This window comes from Periophthalmus magnuspinnatus, chromosome 7 (assembly GCF_009829125.3).
Source record: "Periophthalmus magnuspinnatus isolate fPerMag1 chromosome 7, fPerMag1.2.pri, whole genome shotgun sequence".
NCBI lineage: Eukaryota > Metazoa > Chordata > Actinopteri > Gobiiformes > Gobiidae > Periophthalmus > Periophthalmus magnuspinnatus.
Genome location: NC_047132.1, coordinates 11637786 through 11662884, shown reverse-complemented (window position 1 = coordinate 11662884; position 25099 = coordinate 11637786). Strand labels below are relative to the sequence as shown.

Genomic DNA, 25099 nt, shown 5'->3' with positions numbered 1-25099 from the left:
AAATCAAATACTGATTTTACTCATAACATATTGTTGATATGTTCACAATTAACAAAATTTCATTTTCTGTTTTGCTCTCATGTCAATTATTCACTCTGCTGCTTTGACGACTCCCTTGAAAACGAGAAGGATCTCAAGGCTCTACCGTTAATAAAGAAATGCCAATCACAAAGCAGAGCACCTCACGTTGGATCAAACTGAGCCCCAGGGTTTAAACATGGCGGCCTGTTTGAGTCATCCGGCAGAGCTCAGTGGTGCTAGTTTAGCACAGACACTGGCTACATACAGCCAGTGTCTGTGCTGCCCACTAACCATTCTAACCATAAGCTAGCTACTCAGAGTGAGAGTAGCTAGAGCAAATCAGACCATGAGGAAAAAAGTATGATCTGAAATAGAAAAAAATTGCCACAAAATCCAACATTTCAAATCTTTATGTAGAAGCCAAAATTGACCTTCCCTCCTAGCCACAAGGTGGGGCTGTGGGCTTTATGTGCCGATGGATATCAGCCTATAAAAGGGGCAGAAAAAGATGGCCCAGGTGCTGCTAGATTGAGAGGTAAAGTTCTTACCGTGCCTATATGGCTGAAGTGTGATATTGATTTATGTGGACACATGGTCACAGGGGCCAATAAAGAAACTAACACAATATTTTGACCTGTGGTTTGTGGAGACACGAGCTGCAAAAACCCTTAAGAAAGTGCTTTCTGCTGTAGAGGATTGTTTTTTACCAATGGACTAGCCACTAGTTCAACTCGCGACAGGCTTAAGCTGCTACAGCCTATCCAGATTTTATAACAAATCCATGGATCCTACGACTAAAACTAGTTCGCTCAAAGGAATCTCACCAAAATCCCAGAAACTTTCCCCAGTGATGAAATTTGCCCTCTGCATCTGACTCATCCTCCAGTCTCTCTGGGTTAAAGAAGATTAGCCCTTTGTTTTAGGTCTGAAAAGATGAAATCTGACCAGACATGGGGAGAATGTGTAAACTCAACACTGGAAGGCCCCATTCTTTATACAGAGGTCAAAAGTCAAGTTATAAACAGTGCAGTAGAGTACAGTGAGGAGCAGATGGACAGTGATCTCTGAGCAGAGGGAAGGAGGGAGGAGTGGAGAGAAAATGGAGAGAGGAGAGGAGGAGAGGTGAGGTGAGGAGGAGAACAGTAGAGAGAGGAGAGACGGGGGAGAAGTCGAGGAGAGGAGGAGAAAAAAGGAGGGTATGAGAGGAGGAGGATAGGAGAAATGAGGAGAAGAGGAAAGGAGAGAGGAGGGAAGAGGAGGATGGGGGGGTGAGAGGAGGAGAGGAGGAAAGAGTAGAGTAGAGGAGAGGAGAAGAGAGGAGAGGAGAGGAGGACAAGAGTAGAGAGAGGAGAGACAGGAGGAGGAGTGGAGGAGTAGAGGATGAGAGGAGGATATGAGAGGAGCATAGGAGAAGAGATAATGAGAGGAGGAAAAGGTAGAGGAAATGAGAGAGGAAGAAAGAAGAGGATAGGAGGGGAGGTGAGAGGAGGAGAGGAGGAAAAAGTAGAGGAGAATAAGAGTAGAGAGAGGAGAGACGGGGAGGAGCGGAGGAGGAGAGGATGAGAGAAGAGGAGGATATGAGAGGAGGAGGATAGGAGAGGAGGAGCGAGGAAGATAGGAGAGGTGAGGAAAGGAGGGAGGAGGATAGGAGAGCAGGAGAGGAGGAAAGGAGAAGAGAAGGGGAGGAGGAGGCAAAGGTGAGGACAGGTGAGGACAGGTGATGTGGGTGTTGAGTCCTCACACGCGCGTCTCTGATGAGTGCAGGTAAATGAGGCTTTATGAAGCTCTGATTTCACTGATAGAGCCCGAGCCCGCAGCCCACAGCAGAACACGCTACATTTAACAGAACACCCGACCTACAGACACACACACACACGGCTAATGCTCCACAGCTCTACAAACACTGCACCTCAAGTGTTCCATTCAAGCGAGGGCAGGAAGAAAACACTTATACACACACACACACACACGAGTCATTATGAAATCACGCTGCTGCACTGTTTGCATGTGCGAGGGACACTGGCTCGCTTCAAGATCAACGCCGTTTACACTTACAACAAAGTACGATACTATAGACCCTCTCACAGTTTAAGACCAGAGTGAAAACCCACCGCTTCTCCCTGGCATTTAATATAAGCCAGACAGGAGGAGAGAGGAGGAGAGGAGAGGAGGAGAAAGAAGAGAGAGAACAGGAGGGGAAGAGGAGGAGGCAAAGTACAATAAAATAGATCCTCTGAGTCTTTAACGCAGTTTAAGACTAGACTGAAAACCCACCGCTTCTCCCTGGCATTTAATATATGCCAGACAGGCTATCTTGGTGTTTTACTGTAAGAGAGAAGGAGAGAAGAGGAGGAGAGAGAAGGGTAGAGGATAGGAGAGAGGAGGATAGGACAGGAGGAGATAGGATGAGAAGAAGAGAGGCGGAAAGTGTAGAGAAGAGGAGAGAGGCGAGGAGGAGGAGGCAAAGGTTTTCACTTATAACACAGTACGGTATTATACATCCTCTCAGTCTTTAACACAATTTAACACTAAACTGAAAACCCAGAGGAGGAGAGGAAGGAAACATAGAGGAGAGGAGAGAGGGGGAGAGGAGGAGGAAAGAGTATGCAGTTTCAGACTAGATTGAAAACCCACCTCTTCTCCCTGGCATTTAATACTTGCCAGACAGGGTACCTTGGTGTTTTACTGTTCTTTATGAAACATCTTCATAATATTAAAATGATAATTATTCCAGACCCATTCGTCCTTGTAAAGTTTTGCTAAAGCGTGTGGTTCTGGCTACGCAGATACATCAAAATCAGTCCTTTTAACTTAGGGTGCCAATCTCCGGCTACGGCCTCTAAAACAATTCATACATGGACAAAGTATACGTGAAGTGCCTTGCCCAACTACACAACAGTCTGAACTCGTCACAGCAGGTGTCAAATCTCTGACCTTTAGGTTTGTGGGCACACGCTCCAACCGCTGAGCCACCGCTGCCCCTCTGGCATATGTATGTTGATGTTCATTGCCGACATGTTGAGTACCGTGTTGTTTTAAATCAAATACATTCAAATTGACCCCAGTTCCACAGTTTGAGGTTCGTTGGTGTAACTTTATATGGGACATGAGACCACAGACACACAGCATGGCCAACCGCACACATCATTTGGGTCTAAAACAAATGAGATTATCGGAGTCTGGGACCGGGCCAAACCAGCGCTGGTCCATCACTCAGCACCGAAGTATCACTCTCACTCCACAGGGGGCGCACTAACACACTGTTATTATATCACCGTGTGTTTTCTAAGTATAGCTGGAATCTGCACTCCAACACAGGGAGTCCAGAGTGTAAACATTGGCCCGGACACTGCAAAAATGAAGCGCTATATTGGTTTAAAATGACTCGAATTCTTCAGTGGAATTTCCAAATGCCATTACACTGTAAAAGCAAAAAAGACTCCAGAATATTACTATTAATTGGAGTAGTTTAGACAACTATTATGCAAAACTGACTTGACCTTTGACCTTTGAACCATGTTACACTGTTGCCCACCTGGAGTTGTGTTTTGTTTCATTAATACGTTCATCTAAAGTAATCTTCTCTGGGCCTCAAAAATGCTTTGCTCGTATATTGCTTTTTTAGTTGCGTCATAGATAAATCTCTGAAATTCTCCTATGCAGTAAACCATCACCAGACTCTTTCTGTGGTCAAATCTTATTTTAAGTTAGAAAATGAATGAAAAACAGATTTAAATTAATATGTTCTTTAAAGATGCAGTATGTAACTTTATGGAGTTGCCACGTCATCAGTCCATCATCCGGGCCAAATAAGTCAGTTTTGTGGAGATGCAAGCTCGCTCAGAGTAAGGACGAATGTTTTCAGTGGAATAAACACAACTTAAACTGCTTATTTTAATCTATTTTTTAGCCAAAAAGTTACATACTGGGGCTTTAATGGACTTGAGATTATTTGACATGGATGTTTTTGACTTAGTCAATACATGGCTTCTAACTGTGCACTGTCTGCATCGAATTATAAAGCACTTTACTGGCAGAGAATCAGGAAGTGCACAGTTAGCTTGGTAGTTGTTGTTAGCTTTTCCATGATGGCATCTGCGTATTGTGAAAATTGCTTATAAACTCATCGTGGTGAACAGCTAGGATGCTTTGGATGCATAAGGTAAGTGAGGAACAACACGGTGCAACAAGACGGTGAAACTAAAAGGTACAGTGCCTTTAAGTGTGATCATAAAAAAGGCAAAGTTAAAATAAATACATTGATTTTTGCAGTGTAAGAATAGCTGGACTCTGGGGCCTAAAACATGACTGGAATGTACTGAGTGAAGGGAATTTGGGGGTTAGCTGCAAGAGACCAGATAAACTATACTGTCAAAATAAAAGGGCAAAAAAAACAGCACTATCAAAATAAAATCACTTGTATTTATATATCGCCCTGTGCAAAAATGTCATGGTGCGAAGTGAAATATTTGACACAGTACTTGGAATACCTGACAATGGGGAATCTGCAATCTGTAAACCACAATAATGTTAGAGACTGAAGCCCGGAGCAGGGATCAGTCTACAAAACCACACATAAACTCTCATTTTGTGGAGAAACAGAACAGAGTTCGGTTGATTTGCCAAAGGTAATTTTAATCATTCACTGACAGATGTGTAGAGACAATAGAAATAAAGGGCTTACGGCAAAATTGGTGGGTTTCATATCACAACTTTTGACAGACCTGTGTGAAGTTTAACTGAGAGAGGAAAAATAACATGTTTTGTTAATCTGCAGGTTTTTAGTGAGTAATGGACCTTGTCACTCATATGAGCCTTGCCCAAAGACACAACGGCATTGCACTGGCAGGATGAGGATTGAACCCTCAACATTTGGATCAGTGAACACTGAGCCAATGCCACCTATCTCGAGAGAAAATATTTTGGAAAGACCAACTATTTGATGAGTAACAGACTGGACTGAGTAGCCCCTCACCTGCATGGTACGCCACGGACCCTCTGCTCCAGCCCGGGTGTCTGTTCTTGGGGTAGTCCTGAAACAGAACAACAAACTCATTAGGATTTAATGTGTCTGACATTGAACCACGCAGTGAGCTGCATGATTATACGGAACCATCCTTCGGGACATTCTCCATGGAGATCAATAAGCTTTTTCCACACTGTAGAAGAGTCTGTTCTGTGGAGATGCAAGCCCACTCAAAGCTTATTTTTGGGTACAAAATATTGTGACTGAAAATGTCCAAAATATAAAATAATGATAATAGATAAACAATCCATTTGTCTGCTCTGTGACTATAGACAAATGGATAATATGTCTTTAATGTGAGCATCACTACTGCTGGTTTCAGATCACCACATTCTATAGGCCAGTTTTATTAACACAGATGGGGACAGCTAAAATGAATATAGAAGATGTAATGCAGACAGTTATAGGGATTAAATAGAAATTACCAGCTTCAATATTTGTGGATTTACATACTTATATAATGTAATCAATAGGAAAAATTGTCCCCATCTGGGGTAAAATAACAATTTATTCTACACACCATGTTCTGTTGATACATTGCAGCTGATGTCATCAACATCCCCTGGGGGTGTGATGCTAACTGTAGGCACTGCTCTGTCAGAAGCTCTATTAGACTATTAGACCTAATTTTAATTTTAACACAATCTGACCAAAAAGAGCTGACTTGGTTGGTACTACAATGGGTGAGCAGATTTGTGCTGTTAAACAAGTCTCAGATACACAAAATTATAATCACAAGCTAGCTAGCATTAGCCAAAAGTTTTTCAGTTAGTCCCTCTCAACTATTTGTTGAAAATCAAACTCCATGAACGCTCGCATTAATCACAGGCTCCTGAAAATGTGCCGTTTAGATCAATTTTGTATTTTTTTTGTGAGTTTTCAGACGATCTTAAAACTTTTTTGGTTGTGTTTACTAATGTGTGTATTGCATCACTATGGAAACTGCTGAACGTTCCACCGTAGAGAAACCCAGGAATAAACGGACTTGATTAAAGAAGAGGGTTGAGTTGCAGCGTATTTTTCCTGTTCAGATTTAGACATAACACGGTAGACTCTCAGCTCTCTCATGTCTGAATGAAGCTAAACACAACCACAGCTCTATTTCCTGAACAAGTCCAAAAATACACAGGTCCAAACCCAATGGCATTGACTGCAGATATTTTTAGAGTCATTAAACACCTGTGAGGAAATCCACCGCCACGAAAGAACTGAGGCCGAGGGAGCTACGGGAAAAAGAGCCCAACATCAGCCTGACAAGCTCAGAACAGAACGAAGGACAGGGAAACAGAGAGATGGAGGGAGGAGAAGAGAGAGAGAAAAGAGAGAGGTCAGAGAGAGACAACATGAGAGGGAGAGAGAGAGAGGGATGTGAGAGAGAGATAGGTGAAGGAACAGAGAAGAGAGGAGAGAGAGATTGGGGAAAAAGAGAGGTGAGACACTGTGAGAAAAGAGAGAGAGGTGAGAGAGAGAGAAAGGGATGGCGATAGAGACAAGAAACAGAAAAAAGAGAGGGGAAAGAGACATTGGTGAAAAAGAGAAGAGAGAGAGTGAGACAGCGAGAGGGATGGTGAGAGATAGTTGAAGGAACAGCGAAAAGAGAGAGGAGAGAGATTGGTGAAAAAGAGGTGAGAGAGTGATTGAAAGAGAGCGAGGTGTGAGAGAAAGAGAGACAGAGAGGAAAAGGGATGGAGAAAGACATAAGTGAAGGAATGGAGAAAAGAGAGGGGAGAGAGACAGAGAAAGAGAGAGAGTGAAGCAGAGGAAAATAGGGAAGAGGGTGAGCGAGAAATAGGGAAGAGGGTGAGCAAGAAAGAAAAGAGGGAAAAGAGAAATTAATGAGTAAACGGTCTTGAGAGAAAAAAGGCGGGTGAGAAAGAGTAGTTGAGAGAGTTAAAGGTAGAGGTAGACGGAAGGAGAGATAGAGAGAGAGGAGAGGGATAGAGAGAGAGAGGAAAGAGAATGTGAGAGGGGAATGGGGAAAGAATGTGGGGGAGAGCAAAAGAGAGGTGAAAGAAAGATATTAAGGGAAAGGGGTGAGAGACAAATGGATAGACACAAGTGGAGGGAGAGAAATGGAGAGAGGGAACAGGGGCCGATAAAAAGAAAAAAAGAGGAGAGAGAAAGAGCAAGAGGTGAATGGAGGGAGAGAAATGGAAAGAGAAAAATGTAGAGAGGAGTGAGATCGATGAAGGAAGGGAGTTGAGAGACAAAAACAAAGAAAAAGAGAGAGGAATGAGAGAGAAGTAGATGGACATAAGGATGAAGAGAATAGCGAAGGAAGAGATAGAGGAAGGAAGAGAGAAGGGGGGAGAAAGAGAAAGAAAAAAGAAAGAAAGGGGGAGATGGGGATGGAAGGAGAGACAAAGAGAGAGAGAGGGAGACAGACAGACAGAGGAATGGCGCTCCTTCTTCAAACTACATTCTCTTGTTTCAGGTCTGAACCAGAGCCGAGGATTCCTCTGGCATCACTCACACAGCAGCAGACTGGAGCAGAGCTTGGGCGGTCCACCTCAGTTTCAACCTCAGTTTCACTTTGTTTCAAAATGAAAACACACCTGAAAATAAAAATGAATGTGTGGATATCAAGTATGGATAAAAGGGTCTGTGAGCGCTACAGCCCAGTTATATTTAAGTACTCTTTCTTTCACTGTGAAAATCAGGTACTCCACGTTTCACTTTCATATTTAAACGTGGTATTTGACTGCTATTTATCGCTCTTTATTTATATTCTCTTTTTCATGGGGACCCTGTTTGAAATGCAACACAAGCAGAAAAAAAAACAAAAAACTGAACAAACAAATATACAAGTCATTACACATTAAAAACAGGAGTAGGTGTTTGTATAAAAACTTGCTAGCAGATTATTACATTATAGTTGTGTCACCAGCGCATCCAGTTTTGTTTTTCCTTGGAGTGTATTCAATTTTTGTGAAGCATAACAGCTAAAAGCCCTTTTTTCTCATCTCAGTTTTGGTGAGGTTAACACATAACATATTTAGCACATTTGCATCCAACTAATGAAATTACTGCACATCACATCTGGTTTGTGAAGTTGTAGTGTATCATTTTGGATCCTGCTTTTGTACATTTCTGATAGTTGCAGTAACATGGGTGACTAGCCCCTTTCCCACTGGCATGGTTCACTTGGGGCCTGCCTTGGGTCTGTTTGGTGAGGGTCACTCCAGCCGAGTCCATGCTCTGGGCACATCTCTGGATCCAGGATCTCATGGATGCATGGATGACATATAAAACCTCTTCAGGCAGAAAAAAGTCAACTTTGCATAAGGCTACCCTTTTCAGGTTCGTTGTAGGGATAAGACTGGGTGTACAAACTGGACCTGAACTGAACTTTTATTCATTTTTTTTTAAAGGTATTATCCAAAATAGATTTTTTTAAGCTTTCTACCCTGTTATAATGTTGTTCCCTCATCAAAAACATATCTGAAGAGGTTTTAGACATCATCTATGCATGTTTCTGTAATTCAGTGAGCTCTCACAGCCCCTATTCAAACCCCTCTTACGGGTTACCAAGTCTTCGTCATCCATGCTCCCACACGACAATTCTTCATAAATATACAAAAACATGATACAAAAATGCACACAGCAACGTGACAAACCTGATGTGATGTGCAGTAGCTTCATTAGTGGGATGCAACTGATTGTGTTGTGATAGTGCTCTGAAGGAGAAGTGACTTAGTATGGAGAGCAAAGGACAGAGTGTCAAACTGAAAGTAAAACTTGTAAAATGTGTTAATACATTGTTTTGGGTGAATATAGCATTTTCAAAAAAAAAAAAAAAAGGTAAAATGGTGATTTAAATACGTTGTGTGTTAGCAGTTAAAACCCTATAGAAGTAAAACACTCCCTCTTTAACCTTTGTCAGGCCAGGGCTAACCTGTGCTAACTCATATTGTTAGTTCAAAACATGCTAATATAATGTAAAAAAAAAAAAAAAAAAAAAAAAAGGTTTGGTATCAGATTGTGCTGCGGAGCCTGCATTTTCACACTGTGGCAGAATAAACATGACTAAAAGCATCCAGGAGATATTCATCAGACACTACGGCTATCGCAATCAGAATCACCGCTCTAAAAATACGGCTAAAGTCGGATTAAAGCAGGGCGTGCGGTGCATTCAAGGAGCAGAGGAAAGTTTGGCTTTTGTTTGGGCCTCACCTATCATGGCAGGGCTTGTCTATGGAGCGGACTAATGCAGGTCTATTTGTGTAACCTGGTGTGGGGAGGTCGGGAGCCGGGGGTGGCGTTGTCAGGGCAGGTACAATGAACTGCAGATAAAACGTGAAATTTTGAAGTTTTTCTGATAGGCCTTTACTGCATGGGGAGATGAAAAGATTAACTCCTATGGAACCACTGAGTCATGTGTAAAGCCGTAAACATCCTCGGCTCTGTTTGGATGTCACGAGAAGAAATAAAAAACGCAAAATTAATCAAAATCGAAATTTGAACCGTCGCTATTGACCAGTCACAAAATGGCGCTGTACCTGCTGTTTACCATCTTAAAAACTTGATAAAAACCAGAACTAGTTCAATTTTAAACTGTTTACAATGGTACAAAGTTATCCCTCACTTATCTGAACATCCTGATTATTCACCATGAGTTTATAAGCACATTTTACAACTCTCAGAGACCAGAGCGGAGGAGGCACTTAAGTACAAGTTTTATTTTTTTATTTTTGGTGTTTAAGGCAACAAGTTGGATAATCTATACCCTTATAATAAATAAAACAAAACTTATGATAGGAAACATATTTAACAGTGAATATGAGTCCTACAGGATTAGAGCTGTTGAACTTAACTGCCCCTGCTTAAGAAATACAAGATCCATCTTTATTTTGGTGTTTAAGGCAACAACTTGGATAAAACACCAAAAGGCCATTATAATAAATACATCTAAAATTATCTCATGAGGAATATTTTTTATAGTTTATACGAGTCCTGGAGGATTAAAGCCCCAGTATTTTTAAACAGGGGCAGTTAAGTACAAGTTCCATATTCATTTTTCTTTTTATGGCAACAAGTTGGATGATCTATGCGTAATAATGAAAACATCTAAACCTATGTCATGAAGGATATTAATTTTTACTATGTATATGAGTCCTACAAGATTAAAGCCCCTGTTTTTATTAAACAAGGGGCAGTTAAGTACAAGTTTCACCTTTATCCAACTCGTCTTAAAAATAAAACAATCTGTCCCAATAATAATCAAAATTTATCTCATGAGGAATATTTTTTATCGTGTACATGAGTCCTGCAGGATTAAAGCCCCAGTATTTTGCTTTCACACCTGTTACTCTGGGTAACTGGTTCAGTCGGGGTCTTAAGTTGAAACATTACTGCAGTTTTCATTTGGTTTGGTCAAATAAGGTTCTCCCCACACTTCAGCTCAAATGAATTGAACCAAGAGAAAATAGAGAATACCCCTGGCCTGAGGAGGCGCTGCATCACAAATAGTGCAGGAAACAACAACAAAGTAGAAACTGTGCTTGCCCATTGGTCAGAGGATAGTCCCTACCCGATCTTACACTTGTAAACAAAAGTTAAACTGCATCACATGTTAGCAATGTTTCGGTTTCATATTTGGATTTTACAAATACATCAAACACATGTGCTCCACCCCGGGCCATCGGGGGCGCTGAGGAGACGTCAGAACAGGAGAAAGTTTGTGACGGCTGCAGGATACGAGCATGGATCTATTAAAATAACTGGATATTGCTGCTTAGAGCTGTCTCGAGCTGGATTAGTGGCCACTCATCGGTACTACAATGAAAAAAATTTTTTCTCAGAGCGCAGTTACAACAATTTTAATACCACTGTCGGGATATAACGGTGCGGATCAGGGTAAGACATGGCTGTACAGGACACTAGAGCATTATACTAGGTTAAATACATGTAAATGTTGTGAGAGTTCCATATTTATAATCCCAACCGCGAGTATCATAGCAACCAAAGAGCCAATCCAGAGGGAGGCTGTTGAAGGTAACACCACTTCCCGCCCGCACCACTGGTTTGGCAGAGAGCGGGCTCTTAGCAACGCTGTCAATCAATCCTGTTGCTAAAGCTAGCAGGAGTGACCTTGGGGAAAGAAGGCACCTGATTCGTCTGTTATTGATGTTCACATCTTGATTTAGCGACAAAATTGTGAAATAAAAATACCTGAATCTTGTAAAGCGGGTTAATATGTACATTTTAAGACCAAAATGACGAGTCCGAAAGCAGCAGTTATGAAGAGAGAGGCGAAGACTTTTCAACAGAAAGTGAATTGGAGCAAGAGCCGATGGAGCTGAATCACGCCCATGCTCAATTCTTATTAGCAGGTTAGCTATGTCCATTTATATGTACAGTCCGTCTATGCCCTAATAATAAATAAATCTAAATGTATTTATTTCACATGGAATATTATTTCAGTGTATATGAGTCTTTCAGGATTAAAGCCCCAGTATTTCCTAAGCAGGGGGCAGCTAAGTACAAGTTTCATTTTTATTTTGATTTTAAACGGTGCAGATCAGACCCTGGGAGAGTCCTCAGACCTCAGTCATATCAGACTTTCAAGTAGAGCTGAAAATCTGAACAAATCATGAGTGTCTATAGGAAAAATAACATTATGAAACTCTGAGTGCGGCACTAAAATGTCAAAGGAGGATTTAAAATGTACTTACCCGGCCTCACAGTGACTGAACACAAATATACGCTCTGTTACCCCAGCGAAACGCGAAATGTTTATCAAATTTATGAGTTTGCAGTTTGAACGCTAGCAACCAGCCTAAGCTACACTGCTAAAATACATTTTCTGTGCATTTGCGTGACTCCATGGAAATGATAATGTTCCACATGGCATTAAACATATCTTTCTACAATGTATCCAAATAGGAGTGATTTTATTGCTCAAAAATGTCTTGAAATCTTACCTCTCCACAGATCTGGCCTGTAAATTGGTCTGGTGCTTGTCTTCATGGAGATAAATATGTGGTTGTGTGTTATAACTGGACCGGTGGCATTGGAGCCAGAAGCACACCCATGAGCACTTCCTGTCTGGAACGCGGTGGCTAGCATGTTAGCTATGTCCATATATATATACAGTCTATGCTAGTTTTTTATGTGTATCTGTTTATATAAATCACACAGCGAGGATCAGGGAAGTGATTTGTCAAATTTTGAAGCACGATATATCGCTAGAGAGAAATATTAATCAATCAAACTTTATTTGTATAGCACTTTACAACAGCAAAAACTGAACCAAAGTGCTTTTCATAAGTGCATTAAAATGTAAAAACAACAACAAAATTTTATGTTAAAAAAAAAAAAAAAAAAAAAAAAAAAAAAATATATATATATATATATATATATATATATATATATATATATATATATATATATATATAAACGATAAACTATAATAATGAAACCACTTTATGCCACTGACAAAATAAACATTAAACAGGATAATCCCAGTAAACCATTTTGTAAATAGACAGAAGTGACTTATTCAACCCTCTGCCACTCAAATCTTACACAATACAACAACAATAACAAAAATCTCCCCATTATTGCAAAGAAAGGTCTGACTGCAGATTAGCGATAGTGACGCTACTTCCTGTATAGTTTATGTCCAGCCTTCGGTGTATTAAAAAGCATTTACCTGAACTATTGTACCACATTTCACAAACAATAACAACAGTTTAGACTTGCATCTAAACTAAAAGTGCAATGCTCTGATCTTTGGAACATTTTCAAGCCCCAAAAGTGAGTCGTTTTACTGTAGACAGAAAATAGCTGCGGCGAAATGCGCTCACGACTTTTAGCTTGTGGTGTGTGGTCTCTTCGCTGCCATATTCTACTGCAGTCTTAGAGGTTGTTATCAGATTCTCTCTGTGTCTATTCTCTGTGCTTTTTGCCTTATCTGCATGTTTAAAAATTGTTTAAAGGGCCCATATTACACTGTTTTCTGATCTATGTTATAATGTTACCTCATCACAAACATATCTGGAGTTGTGTTTTGTTTCATTCACACATGTTTAACCCACAAACCCTGAATTTTTAGGCTGAGTTCTTCTCTCAAACAGAAAACACTCCGTTCTACCTTGTGAGGTCATGTGGAATACAGGAAGTGCTCCATTGTGTTTTTAAACTCCACACACCTTTACTCAAATTGCCAATCTCTGAACAAAATTGTCTAAACTGAACAAAATGTAGCTGTTAACTTGAAAACTACCACCTCATGACATCACAAGGTGGAGCACAACATTTAGAGCTAGACAGACTAATAATAAAGTGTTACTCAAACATGTGTAAATGAAACGAAACACATCTCCAGGGTTTACGGATGATTGTTTTTGGGGGGTTTTTTGCTATTAAATGTCTGTAACTGAATAAATATAATCAATATCAAATGAGTCCAGATGAATCCTCTGACCTCCGGTGACCCACGCTGGAGCTGGATATTGTGTTTTTGCAGCGTAAACATCAGGGTTAAATGGAGACATGTGTGAATTCTTTGGAAAAAGCGACACAGCTCAAATTAGAGGTGCTAAAACTTTCAATCGCTTTTTCCAAAAGATAAAAGTGTTAATAAACTGGGAACCATCAGAGTGAGAGAAGGAGAGAGGGATGAGAGCAGGGAGGGAGGAGAGAGGCAAGAGAGAGGAGAGAGGAGCGAGGGAGAAGAGAGGGAGGAGAGAGGAGGGAGAGCAGGGAGGGAAAAGGAGAGAGGAGGCATATCAGGAAAGAGAGAGAGAGAGGAGCAAGGGAGGAGAAAGGGAAGAGGAAGGGAGAGCAGGGAGGACAGAGGAAAGAGAGAGGAGAGAGGGAGGGGAGAGAGAAGTGAGAAAGGAGAGAGGCAGGAGAGAGGCAAGAGGGAAGGAAGAAGGAGGAAGGAGAAGAGGGAGAGAGGAGAGAAGCGTGAGAGAGAGGAAGGAGAAAAGGAGGAGAGGGAGAGATGAGGGAGAAAGAGGAGAGGAGAGGGAGAGAAGAGGGAGAGAGGACGAAGAGTGAGGAGGAAGAGAGGAGACAGGCGGGAGAGACAGAGAGAGGAGGGTCAGCAGACATATGCAGACACGATTGAAGGCAAGGAACTGTTTTTTTTCTGATATTTTATAAATTGTCACATAATTTAAAGGGCCCATATTGGACTATTTTCTGATCTGTTCTAATGTTGTTTCCTCATCACAAACAGACCTGGAGTTGTGTTTTATTTCATTCACACGTTTAACACATGTCATATAAATAATAAAGTGCTACTCAAACATGTGTAAATGAAACAAAACACAACTCCAGGTATGTTTTTGATGAGTTAACAGCATTATAACCTGGCTTAAACTTCACACAAGTCAATTTTGAGTAATATAGGACCTTTAAATTTATCAAATATTTGGATATAGCTTAAAATATTACTAATGCAACCCGTCAAATTCACTCTAATCACTAAAAGTCTTCTGCATATTACTCACTTTTCGTGCCAGTCCCAGAGCGATGTAGCACTTCTCTCCTGCGTCGACGATCTCCACCTCGTAGTAATGACACCGCGTGGACAGAGGGTGGCGAGCTTGAGCCAAACCTACGTCCATGATGCTCTTCCCTTTGCCCGTGTATTCCAGCACCTGAGCACAGGAAACACAGGGTTGGCATGGCGGCTAGCACTCTCACCTCACAGCAAAGAGGTCCTGAGGTTCCTTAGGCAAAACACGCCGTCGGCCCCTCCTATGGATATCTGCAGATTACACTGGCGAGTAGCTGAGTTTTTGTTTTTTTTACATTTATACCAAAATGGCTACGTGGCGCTGCCGATGATTTGTTAATGCCGTTCAAATTGCGTTTTTTACGATTCATCTTGCAGGCTCAGTAGAGATAAAAATAGTTTGGGACCCATTGACACTAAACCGCCCAGAGTACTGAACACCTCATGAATACTATACGCTTTGCCAATTGCCATTTACATCAATTACAGAAATGATTGATTGGAGTAATTGTTCTAATATCTGTGGAGGTGAGTGATGTAACTGAACACCCTTGTTTTTGTTATTAGCCAGTCGTGCTTGGACTGGATCCTGGGCCCACGGTTATTCCAGAGGCTAAAGATTTTCACATGTAAAAGCAAAAATACCTTCTAATGTGTCCTAAATGTGAGAGTCCTTTTCCAGAAACGCCCACAGACTCTCCGGCAAGTACCAACAATGGAGCCCGAATAATTAGTCAGTGTTTTGAATGAGGGTTGCAGACAGGTGAAGGAGGGCGTGGCCGAGAGTAGGTGGGCATCTTAGCAACCGCAAAGCCCGAAGCAAAGAGAAGTTTCCAGGAGGCGCAGGTGGAGATGGGGTAATAAAAATGAGTTTGAAAGAGTTCGATGACAGAGTAGAAACCAGTGGAAATCCATCTGGGTCAAAGATGACAGGATTAGGGCTGTTAAAGGCAGGGAAAATCAGATATGAATCGATACTAAAACTAATATAGAAACCAGACACTCATTTGAAGTATCGATAATGCAGATAAATCATACTGACAAGACAAAATTTGAGCTTTCCTGAATAGTTTTAGTACAATTTTGAGCTGTATCAGAAAGAATATAAAACCTAATGCTAAGATAAAGAAAGTACTAGGATTTTGTATATGAAAATGACATTCTCGTACTACAAAGGGAGCAAGGTTAATCATGATCATTTTAGTATCGTTAGTTAAGAAAAGTGTCTTGAACCAGAACAAATATATTGTCTTAAGAGTCAAAATGAGAGCACTGTCTGCTGCATCTACAAGTTGTTGTTTTATTGTGAGAGAATCGTGAAGTGTGCTGTTAGCATGCTAGTTGTTTAGCCAAAACTAGCGTCAAAACTCTGCTGAATAATTAGGATACTCTGAGTGCATAAGGTAAGTGAGAAATATCTTTGGGCCACTGCAAACTGTTTAAAATGAACTGGTTCTGTTTTTCACATTTTTTTAGACGGTAAAAATCAGGTACAGCATCTTTAAACTTGTTCAAGAGCATTAAAGGTGCACTATGTAACTTTTCTGGTAGGAGTCTGCCACCTGCTTGTCTCCAGTCTGTCACCTGCTTGTCACATCTGAGCTTTAACTTGGCCTGGTGGCATCATCTTCTTGTCTTCATTGAGATATATGGGTTAAATACCATATGGTGGAACATTTCAGCCAAAGCAATAACACTGCCATGGACACATGCAGGTTTTGGACCACTTATTAGAAAAAAGTTACATAATTTAACTTTAAGATTTGATAAAACATTGAAATCTGAACTGCTAAACTAATCCAAGAATTCTGTGCATTTCAGAACATGTTTATAGAGGTGTAAACTACAGAGTGAGCAGCTTTTACACAGAATAAGACCCCAATGGGACGAGGGTTGTCAAAAGTATGGAAAATACTGAAACTAATATCGAAATGAGATACTCATTTGAACATTGATACTCATTTGATACTAAAAAAAATCCTTGACAGGACAGAAATGAGCCTTTCCTGAATATCTTTAGAATGATCTTGAGCAGTTTCAGGGCAAGTATAAGACACATAGACTAGTTTACACCCATGGACCACTATGAACCTACTGGACACTGAGAGAGTACACAGATATAAGACACATGGGAAAAGAACAGAAAGTACTATACTACCATTTAATGTGGAAAATCACATACTATTGTCTAAAGAAAGAGTTTAGTTTTTTGTTTTTTTTAATCATCATCGTGGTATGAGAATCAGTATTGAGTATCAAGTCTATTCCTTAGTAACAAAATCAAGTTTGAAATTTTAGTATCATGACAGACACACAGACATTTTGTTCTCAAACAGGACATTACCTAACCTAAATAACTGCAGTATTCTCACTCTCAGGTAACAAATCTGATTAATCTTGATGCTGTACTGAATCCAATATATGAGCAAACCCACTTAAGGGACACACCTGATGAAACCACAGATATTCACCATTCAAAAACAACAAAGTCAAGTGTCTATTAAGTTATTAACATTTCCATTTGTGTTTTTTCTTGTTGCTTAGTAACCATCAAACTGCAGTATTTATTTATTTTTTGTATATCTTGATGATTGATAAAATGATCAGATATACCATACTTATTCAGAGAGATAAAACACCGAGAAATCAAACCACATAACATCTGAATATATACAACCAGGAGCAGATATCCAGGTTATGACCCAGTGATGGCGCTACAGAGAATTTTAAATAAATCTAAAAACACCAATCATCATCTGTGGTTTGGACCAGAGTTCAGATTTTGGCCTCTTGTTTACTCATGAACTTAAAGCCATATATATTTCATTAGTATGCTATGTCAAACATCTCGTGCCTGTGATCCAGAATACAGTTCAGAGAGGCCTGATTGACAGATGGATCAGCCAATCAGGGACAGGCATAGTCAGTTCGTATCAAAACAAATATGTCTGCTTACAAGGAAAAAAGAAGGAAAAAAATATTACAGGGATTGAAAAACATGGAGGATTTCTGCAGGATCAAAGAGCAAAAAACTAAACTCTTTTCATCATGTCATTTTCTTTGTAAATGATGGTGACCTATGAGCCCCTTTGTTACACATGTGTCACTGAAATAAATAAATCTGATTGGACGAACAGGGATATCAGTCGCATAGCTCTAAAAATTAAAGTTAAATTAGTTTTACCCCAGTACAGATATAGTGTAAAACCATCTCTTAGGGTCAAAATGAGACAGCTGAGTGCACCTGCATCATACACTGTGGACAAAACTAACCTGCTAGCCGCCGTGTTCCAAATAGGAAGTGAGCACGGGTGCATTTCTGGCTCCAATTCACTTTCTATTGAAAAACTGTCACCCCTCACTCTTTAACTGCTGTTGCCAGGCTCATCATTTTGGTCTTAAAATGTTCTCATTAAACCGCTCTACATGATCCTGGTGTTTTTATTTTTATATTGTGGCCTTAAGTCAAGATATGAATATTAATAACAGACAAATGAGGCGCGATCTTTCCCCAAGGTCACTCCTGCTAGGATTAGTAACAGCTAAGTTGCTAAGCGCCTGCTCCCTACTTGACCAATGGTGTGAGCTCCAACTTGGCCTCTATAACTGCTCCAGCCTTGATGAGATTCATTTGACTGGAGCCGAACGCTGTGGGTGACGTCACACTCATGTCTTTATACAGTCTTCTGCATCTAATTATAAAGTGTTAGTTTGATGTTAGCATGCAAGTTGGTATCTGCCATCTGAAAGTTGTGAAAAGTGCTTATAAATTCATCACGGTGAATAATTAGGATGCTCTGAATACATAAGGTAAGTGAGAAATAACTTTGGATCACAAAAAAATAAACAAGGCTCAATTTTTCATGTTTTTTAGACTGGTTTAAGACTAATGGTTGCATCTTAGTCACATTATTCAAGAGCTGCTGTTCTGAGTGCTGTGTTAGCATGTTAACAGGTGTCACAGTGCCAGAAGCACGAACACGAGAGAATGTGTTTAATTCTATTTACAGCAATGTTCAAGTCTGGACAGTGGCTACTCCTCAGGTAAGAGACAGATACACACGCACACAAGATGATAATAAATGAGTAATAGAGAGAGAAGAGAGGGGGGAGGAGAGGGGGAAACAGAAGAGAGAAAGAGAGGAAGGAGGGAAAGAGGTGTGGATGGAAAGAACATCCTGATCGCTGCTGCTCGGTCCTGACTAGAACCAGGAAGTACTTCACACGTGCCCTGTGCTCAGGTCTCTGCACTGGCTCCTGTGGCTCAGAAAATAGACTTTAAAGCAGCTCTGCTTGTGAACAATTCTCTCCATGGCCCAGCACCAAAGTACATCTCTGACATGTTAGTGCCATATGAACCATCTCACACTCTGAGGACTTCAGGAACTGGCCTCCTAATTTGGCCCCAGTTTAGCCCCAGAGTCAGGACTAAACACGGGGAATCAGCGTTTCAGTTTTCTGCTGCTAAAACCTCAAACAATCTTCCTGAAGATGTGAGACAGGCCTCTACTTTGACAATGTTTAAATCCAGGCTCAAATGGTTCTGTTTAGCTGTGCATATGACTGAAAGTTTTTTTATCTTGATTATTTATGCTTTTGATTTGTTTTATTTTGATTTTAATGTCTTTCTTATTCTGTAAAGCACTTTGAATTACTTTGTGTACCAATTATATGCTATACAAATAAACTTGCCTTGCCATGGAAAGAGGTGGAGGCAGCAGTGGAGAGAGTGCAGCTGTTGTTGGCTAAAGAGATTCCTGATTGACTAAAGAGATGCCTTGTCGACCGATTACTTGACTAAAACAGGGCGTGTCCAGAACGAAGAAAACTTTTATGATCTGACCATGTATCTGACCCAAACTGCATTCACAAGACTACACCTGCAACTATTTATACAGAAATGTACCAGGAAACAGTGTTTATGTAGTCTGTATATATACGGACATAGCTAACCTGCTAGCTGCTGTTCCAAATATGAAGTGAGCACGGGCCACTCCATCGACTCTGGTTCCAATTCACTTTGTATTGAAAAACTGTGGCCTCTCTCTGTAACTGCTGCTGTCAGACTTGTCATTCTGCTCTTAGAATGTTCGTACTAACTCACTCTACATGATCCTGGTGTTTTCATTTCGCTATTGTGTCCTTAACTCAAGATATGAACATTAATAACAGACCCCGCTAGCGTTAGCAACAGGTTTGATCGGCAGCGTTGCTAAGCTCCCGCTTCGTGCTAAACCAGCGTTGCTAAGGGAAGAAAGAGAAAAAGGAGGAGAGAGATTGATGGATGAGGACAGAGAAATGAGAGGAGATGAAGACAGAGACAGAGAGAGAGAAAAAGGAGGATAACAGTATAACAGATGCAAGAGAGAAAGAGGGATAGAAAGAGGGTGCAAGAGAGAGAAGGATGAAGAGGAGACAGTCAAAGAGAAGGGGGAAACAGAAACAAAAAACAGCAACCGAGGGAAAAGGAGTGAGTGAGAGAGACAGAGAAGAGCAAAAGAAAGAAAAAAGAGTGAGAGAAAGAGAAAGAACTAGGGAAAAAGGAGGGAACGAAGGAAGAGGGAGAGTGAAAGGCTAAGCGAAATTAAGAGAAAAGAGTAAAGACACAGATGAGCTGAGAGAAAGCAAAAGAAAGGGAGTAAAGAGATAGAGGAGAGAAGAGAGCGAGAAAAGGAGGACGGAGGGCAAAAAAAAGAAAAAAGGGTGAGGATGAGAGAGAGAGAGAGAGAGTGGAGGAGGGAAAGAGAGGGATAGAAAGGGGAGCAAGAGAGGGATGAAGAGATAGTCAGAGAGAAGGATGAAACAGGCAAAAACATAAAGGCAGGGAGAGAGGGGAAGAGAGTGAGTGAGAGAAAAAGAAAGAAAGGGGAAAGTGACAGATGACAAGAGAGGGACAGAAAGAGGGAGAAGGGAAAGAGGGGTTGAAGAGAGGAAGGAAAGAGGAGATAGTCAGAGAGAAGGAGGGAGGTCAGAAAAACAAAAAGAGAGGGAGAGAGGGGAAGAAAGTGAGTGAAGGAGAAAGAAAAGAGAGAGTGACAGATGACAAGAAAAAGAGAGATAGAAAGAGGGAGAAGGGAAAGATGTTGAAGAGAGGAGGGAGAGAGGAGATAGTCAGAGAGAAGGAGGAAGGGCAAAAGAGCAGAAAGAAAGGGAGAGAAGAGAGTGAAAGAGAAAGAAAGGAGGAGAGTGACAGATGACAGAGATAGAGAGGGATAGAAAGAGAGAGAAGTGAAAGAGGGGTTGAAGAAAGGAAGGAGAGAGGAGACAGAGACAAGGAGGGATGGCAAAAAACAGAAAGTGAGAGAGAAAGAGGAAGAGAGTGAGAGAGAACAAAAGAAAGGGGAGAGTGACAGATGACGAGAGAGAGGGATAGAAAAAGGGAAAAGGCAATGAGGGGCTGAAGAGAGGAAGGAGAGAGGAGATAGTCAGAGAGAAGGAGAGATCGGGAGGAGGGGGTGGGCAGAAAAACAAAAAGCGAGAGGGAGAGAAAAAGAAAGAGAAATAGACAGCTAGCTCCCGGTGAGCGCTCCTCCTCTCTCTGTCACTGCTGCCCTCGCTGCTCAGATAAGTGCACACTGTGGTTTTAAGCCTGTGTTTTGTTGAGTTGCTGCCGTGACGACGGTGAGTGCAGACAGAGAGATGGACCCAAACGAACGGCACTCACTTTGATGTGGTTTCAAATATCCTGATTTATATTACAACTCATCTAAAGGCGACGCTATTATTTCACTGTAAGAAGGTTTTTTTTTAACGGGCTTATTGTTCATTTTACATCGATGGAGATGCAGCACCGAGGTTCAGACATACTCACCTTACCTTTGATGGTGACGGGGGTAAAAGGGCTTAAAGGACTTAAAGTCGATGGCGTCTTAAAAGGTCCTATATATTACACGAAACTGACGCTTGCGACCTTTACGCCATGTTTTAATGTCACCTCCTCAGAAACATGTTTCATTCACACATGTTTGAGTAACACTTTATTATTAGTCTGTCTACATGTGTTTTCGGTTTGTGAGAAGAACTCAGCCTAAATATACAGGGTTTGTGTATTAAATGAAAAAAAAAAAAAAAACACACACACACAACTCCAGGTCTGTTTGTGATGAGGAAACATTATAACACAAATCACTAAATAGTTTAATATGGGCCTTTAAACCTGGAGAACTTTTTCTTTTTCATTTTAAAAGATTATTGGAAGTCACGCTCCACAATGTGAGGAATTTAAATAGTACCAAAGTTTTCAAAGCAAATATCAGGCTCTAAGCTCTGTGTGGAAAAGTCACAGGAGTTGTAAGGGTTAGGTGAGGTTAGCGCTATAAGCTAGTAGTGTTTCCACGTTTGTAAAAGTCAGTTAATGAAAGGGAATCGGGGAGTTAATGTTGGTCACACAGATTGTTCTCAGACGCAGTGAGAGGAGGGCTCACTCTGACCCAGACTCCAAAATATCAACCAGGTTTGAGATCAAGATCGAGATATGGTCCGGAGACAAGATGGTGGGTACAAATGGTCAAGATGCGTTTTCTCTTCTCTTAGAGACAGGGTCAGGAGCTCAGAGTCAGGACAGGGCACGCTGGAGGGACTATGTCTCTCGGCTGGCCTGGGAATGCCTTGGGGTCCCACCAGAGGAGCTGGAGGAAGTGTCTGGGATAAGGGAAGTCTGGAAGTCCCTGTTTAGCCTGCTATCCCTGCAACCTCACCCCAGATAAGTGGAAGAAAATGGATGGATGAAAGGTTCGAGATCAGTGGCAGCTCGGCTTTGGTCGTACGATGGGTCTAACTTTGATCTTTGTCCCACCATTTTTAGATATGACTAGGCCTGTCACAGTAACACATTTTGAAGCACAATATATCGCTATAGAGCAATAAACAATAATATTGAAACTAATTCATTCCACTGGCACAATTAAAATAAAACAAGATAATCCCAGTAACACAATTTTAAATAGAGGGGATCATAAAAAGACATAAGCTGCAGCAAATAAACAGCCGAATGAATCAAATATTACCTATAGAAGTGACTTATTCAAACCTCTACAGCTCAAATGTCATTGTATTACAACTAAAATAACAAACATCTCCTTAATTTTGCAAAGAGAAAGTTCGATCACATATATTTAGTCTTTAGCCAAATCCTTATATCTACATCATAAGGATTTATATGGGACAACAGCAGAACGGAGAAATTAGTGAGTGAATTAGCTGAAGACTTGATATTTTTTGGTATAAAGGCAGATTCACAAGTTTTATATAAATGCATTGTTTCCTCTAGCACTTTGTTCTGTGTACAGAGCTGGTGTCGTCTTGGGAGTGCGGGTCAGATACATAGAGATACGTGATAGTTTTGAGAGCTTTGAGAGGAGAAAGAGTATTCGTTTAGAGTCGCACGTACGCACAGGAGAGAGAGAGAGAGGGAAAGACAGAAAGAATGAGAAAGAAATGGAGAGAGAGAGGGAAAGAGGGGGAGGGAAAGAGGGAGAGAGAAGGGAGAGAGGGAGAGGGAGAGAAAGAGAGGGAGAAGAAGGAAAGAGAGAGAGAGCCAGAGAGAGAAAGACACACAAAGAGAGACAGACAGAGAGACAGAGAAAGAGAGAGAGAGGGAGAGAAAGAGACAGGGAGAGGCAGAGAGAATGAGAGACAGTGAGAGAGAGTGAGAGGGAGCTAGAGAGAGGAGAGAGAGAACGAGAGAGATGTAGGGAGAAAGAGAGAGGTAGAGAGAGGTAGAGAAAGAGAGACGTAGAGAGAAAGGTAGAGAAAGGTAGAGGTACAGAGAGGTAGAGAATCTTCAAAACAGCCCCATCACAGTCACAGGGAACAGAATGGACCATCCTGTGTGTGTATTACTCACTCCAGACACTGGGGACACTTGTGGACGATATCGATCTGCTCTAAAGTGAACCAGAGGAAACCAGGCTATAATGATTCACAAGTGTCAGATTAGAACAAAAGCACATTGTGTCTCTTGTAAGAGGCTGTAATAGCATTGGATTAGGCCTCTGTGACATCAGACAGGCCTCTCGAAGCTCCACATGATATTCATTCACTCCAAACATGATGGTGGTAAGTCATTTCTGTAGCCACAGCTGCCCTGGGACAGACTGACGACAGTATGCACCAGTTGAATACGATGAATGAATATGAATAATGCTTGGATGCTGATTAAGGATCTCAGGTCAATAATGAGAAACTACAACAGAAACAGAAAACTGTCAACCTTCTTGAAGAAGCAGAAAACTCTTGACCTAAAAAGCTTGAACAAATATTTGTCTGACATGATGGCGTGTCTTATTGGTCAAACTTGTCATCGAAGAATGTGTAAACAGAAACTGAGATAAAAATGAAAAATAGACTTTTAATGGGAGGGAAAACTGAAAAAAATAGTTTCAATATCATTTTGCACAATTAAACCTTTAATGGCATGGCTCTAGGTCAGGACTAACAGCAGAAGTATCAAAGATATCGAAACACTGCTGTACCCTTTAACACAGTCTTTGACTGAAAAACCACCTCTTCTTCCTGGTATTTAATACTGGCTAGACAGGACATCTTGGTGTTTTATTGTTCTTTGTATTGTGTTGTGATTTGTCTGTACTTCTGTGCTTGCGGCAAAGTACCTGGGCATGTACAATTCGAAAAAAAGATGCCAAATTGGGAAACTTTGAAACTTTGATATATATGTATACATTTAAGATTAGCAATATGTGTGATATGGCAAACGGAACACATTGAAAAACACATTTAAAAGAGGTAAGCGGGTTCATTTATAAAGGTGCCAAATGGGAGCGGGTGCCAAATGGGGCATTGACAGCAGCATTAGCGCACTAGCATGAGCGCACTGTGGTTTTACACTTCAGCAGAGCTCTTCAGAAGTCAGTCATCTCTGACCTGCTCCGGCTCTGTATAGATCCACACAAACGCTGTGATCAGCCAATTATCCAGGCACATAGCAACAGCAACACCAAACACTTCTGAAGGATGATACATGGAGACTACGTGATTGAGTAATGCACTAGGAGTTAAAGGTATTACGTAACTTTTCTGATGGGGGAGGGGGGTCTGCCACCTGTTTGTCCCCATGGAGATGTTGTTGCTCTGCCTGTAAGGTTCCACCATATGGTATACAACCTATATCATTCAATAGGCCAATGATATTTAATAACACATATGGAGAGTCTATACTGTAGTCACTAATAGCAATCATCAGGTTCAACACTGAAACACTGAAAAAAAACACTGATTCTTATTACAAGCGGGGAGATGCTAATGGGGATCAAAATAAGGCCTGTCACGATAACCCATTTTGAAGCACAAAATATTACTACAGAGAAATATGGCAATAAACGATTATATTGAAACTATTTACATTAACCCTTTAAGGACTGAGCACACTATGGGCCAGTATAGGTCACCTAGACTTTTATATTTTTGTTATCCATAAAAATCATATTAAAGGAAGTATCAGAATTTACTGCATTTTTTCACACATCTACTTCTATTTTACACATCCATCCGTATGTTTTCTTTTACGCATCGAATAAATGACTGGGAAAATCCCCGCAGCACCCGCGCTCTCATTCGTCACCTTC

The 25099-nt window shown here is 41.0% G+C and overlaps 1 protein-coding gene across 1 annotated transcript in view; it reads right to left on the bottom strand.

Annotated features, from left to right (window-relative positions):
• Positions 1-25099, bottom strand: part of spryd3 (SPRY domain containing 3) — a 51597-nt gene that overhangs the window by 11971 nt on the left and 14527 nt on the right. The window contains exons 7-8 of the mRNA XM_033969614.2: positions 14509-14658; positions 4997-5054 (exon numbers count right to left, since the gene is read on the bottom strand). Coding sequence (XP_033825505.1) covers positions 4997-5054; positions 14509-14658 — 208 coding nt within the window. The remainder of the gene's footprint in view (positions 1-4996; positions 5055-14508; positions 14659-25099) is intronic.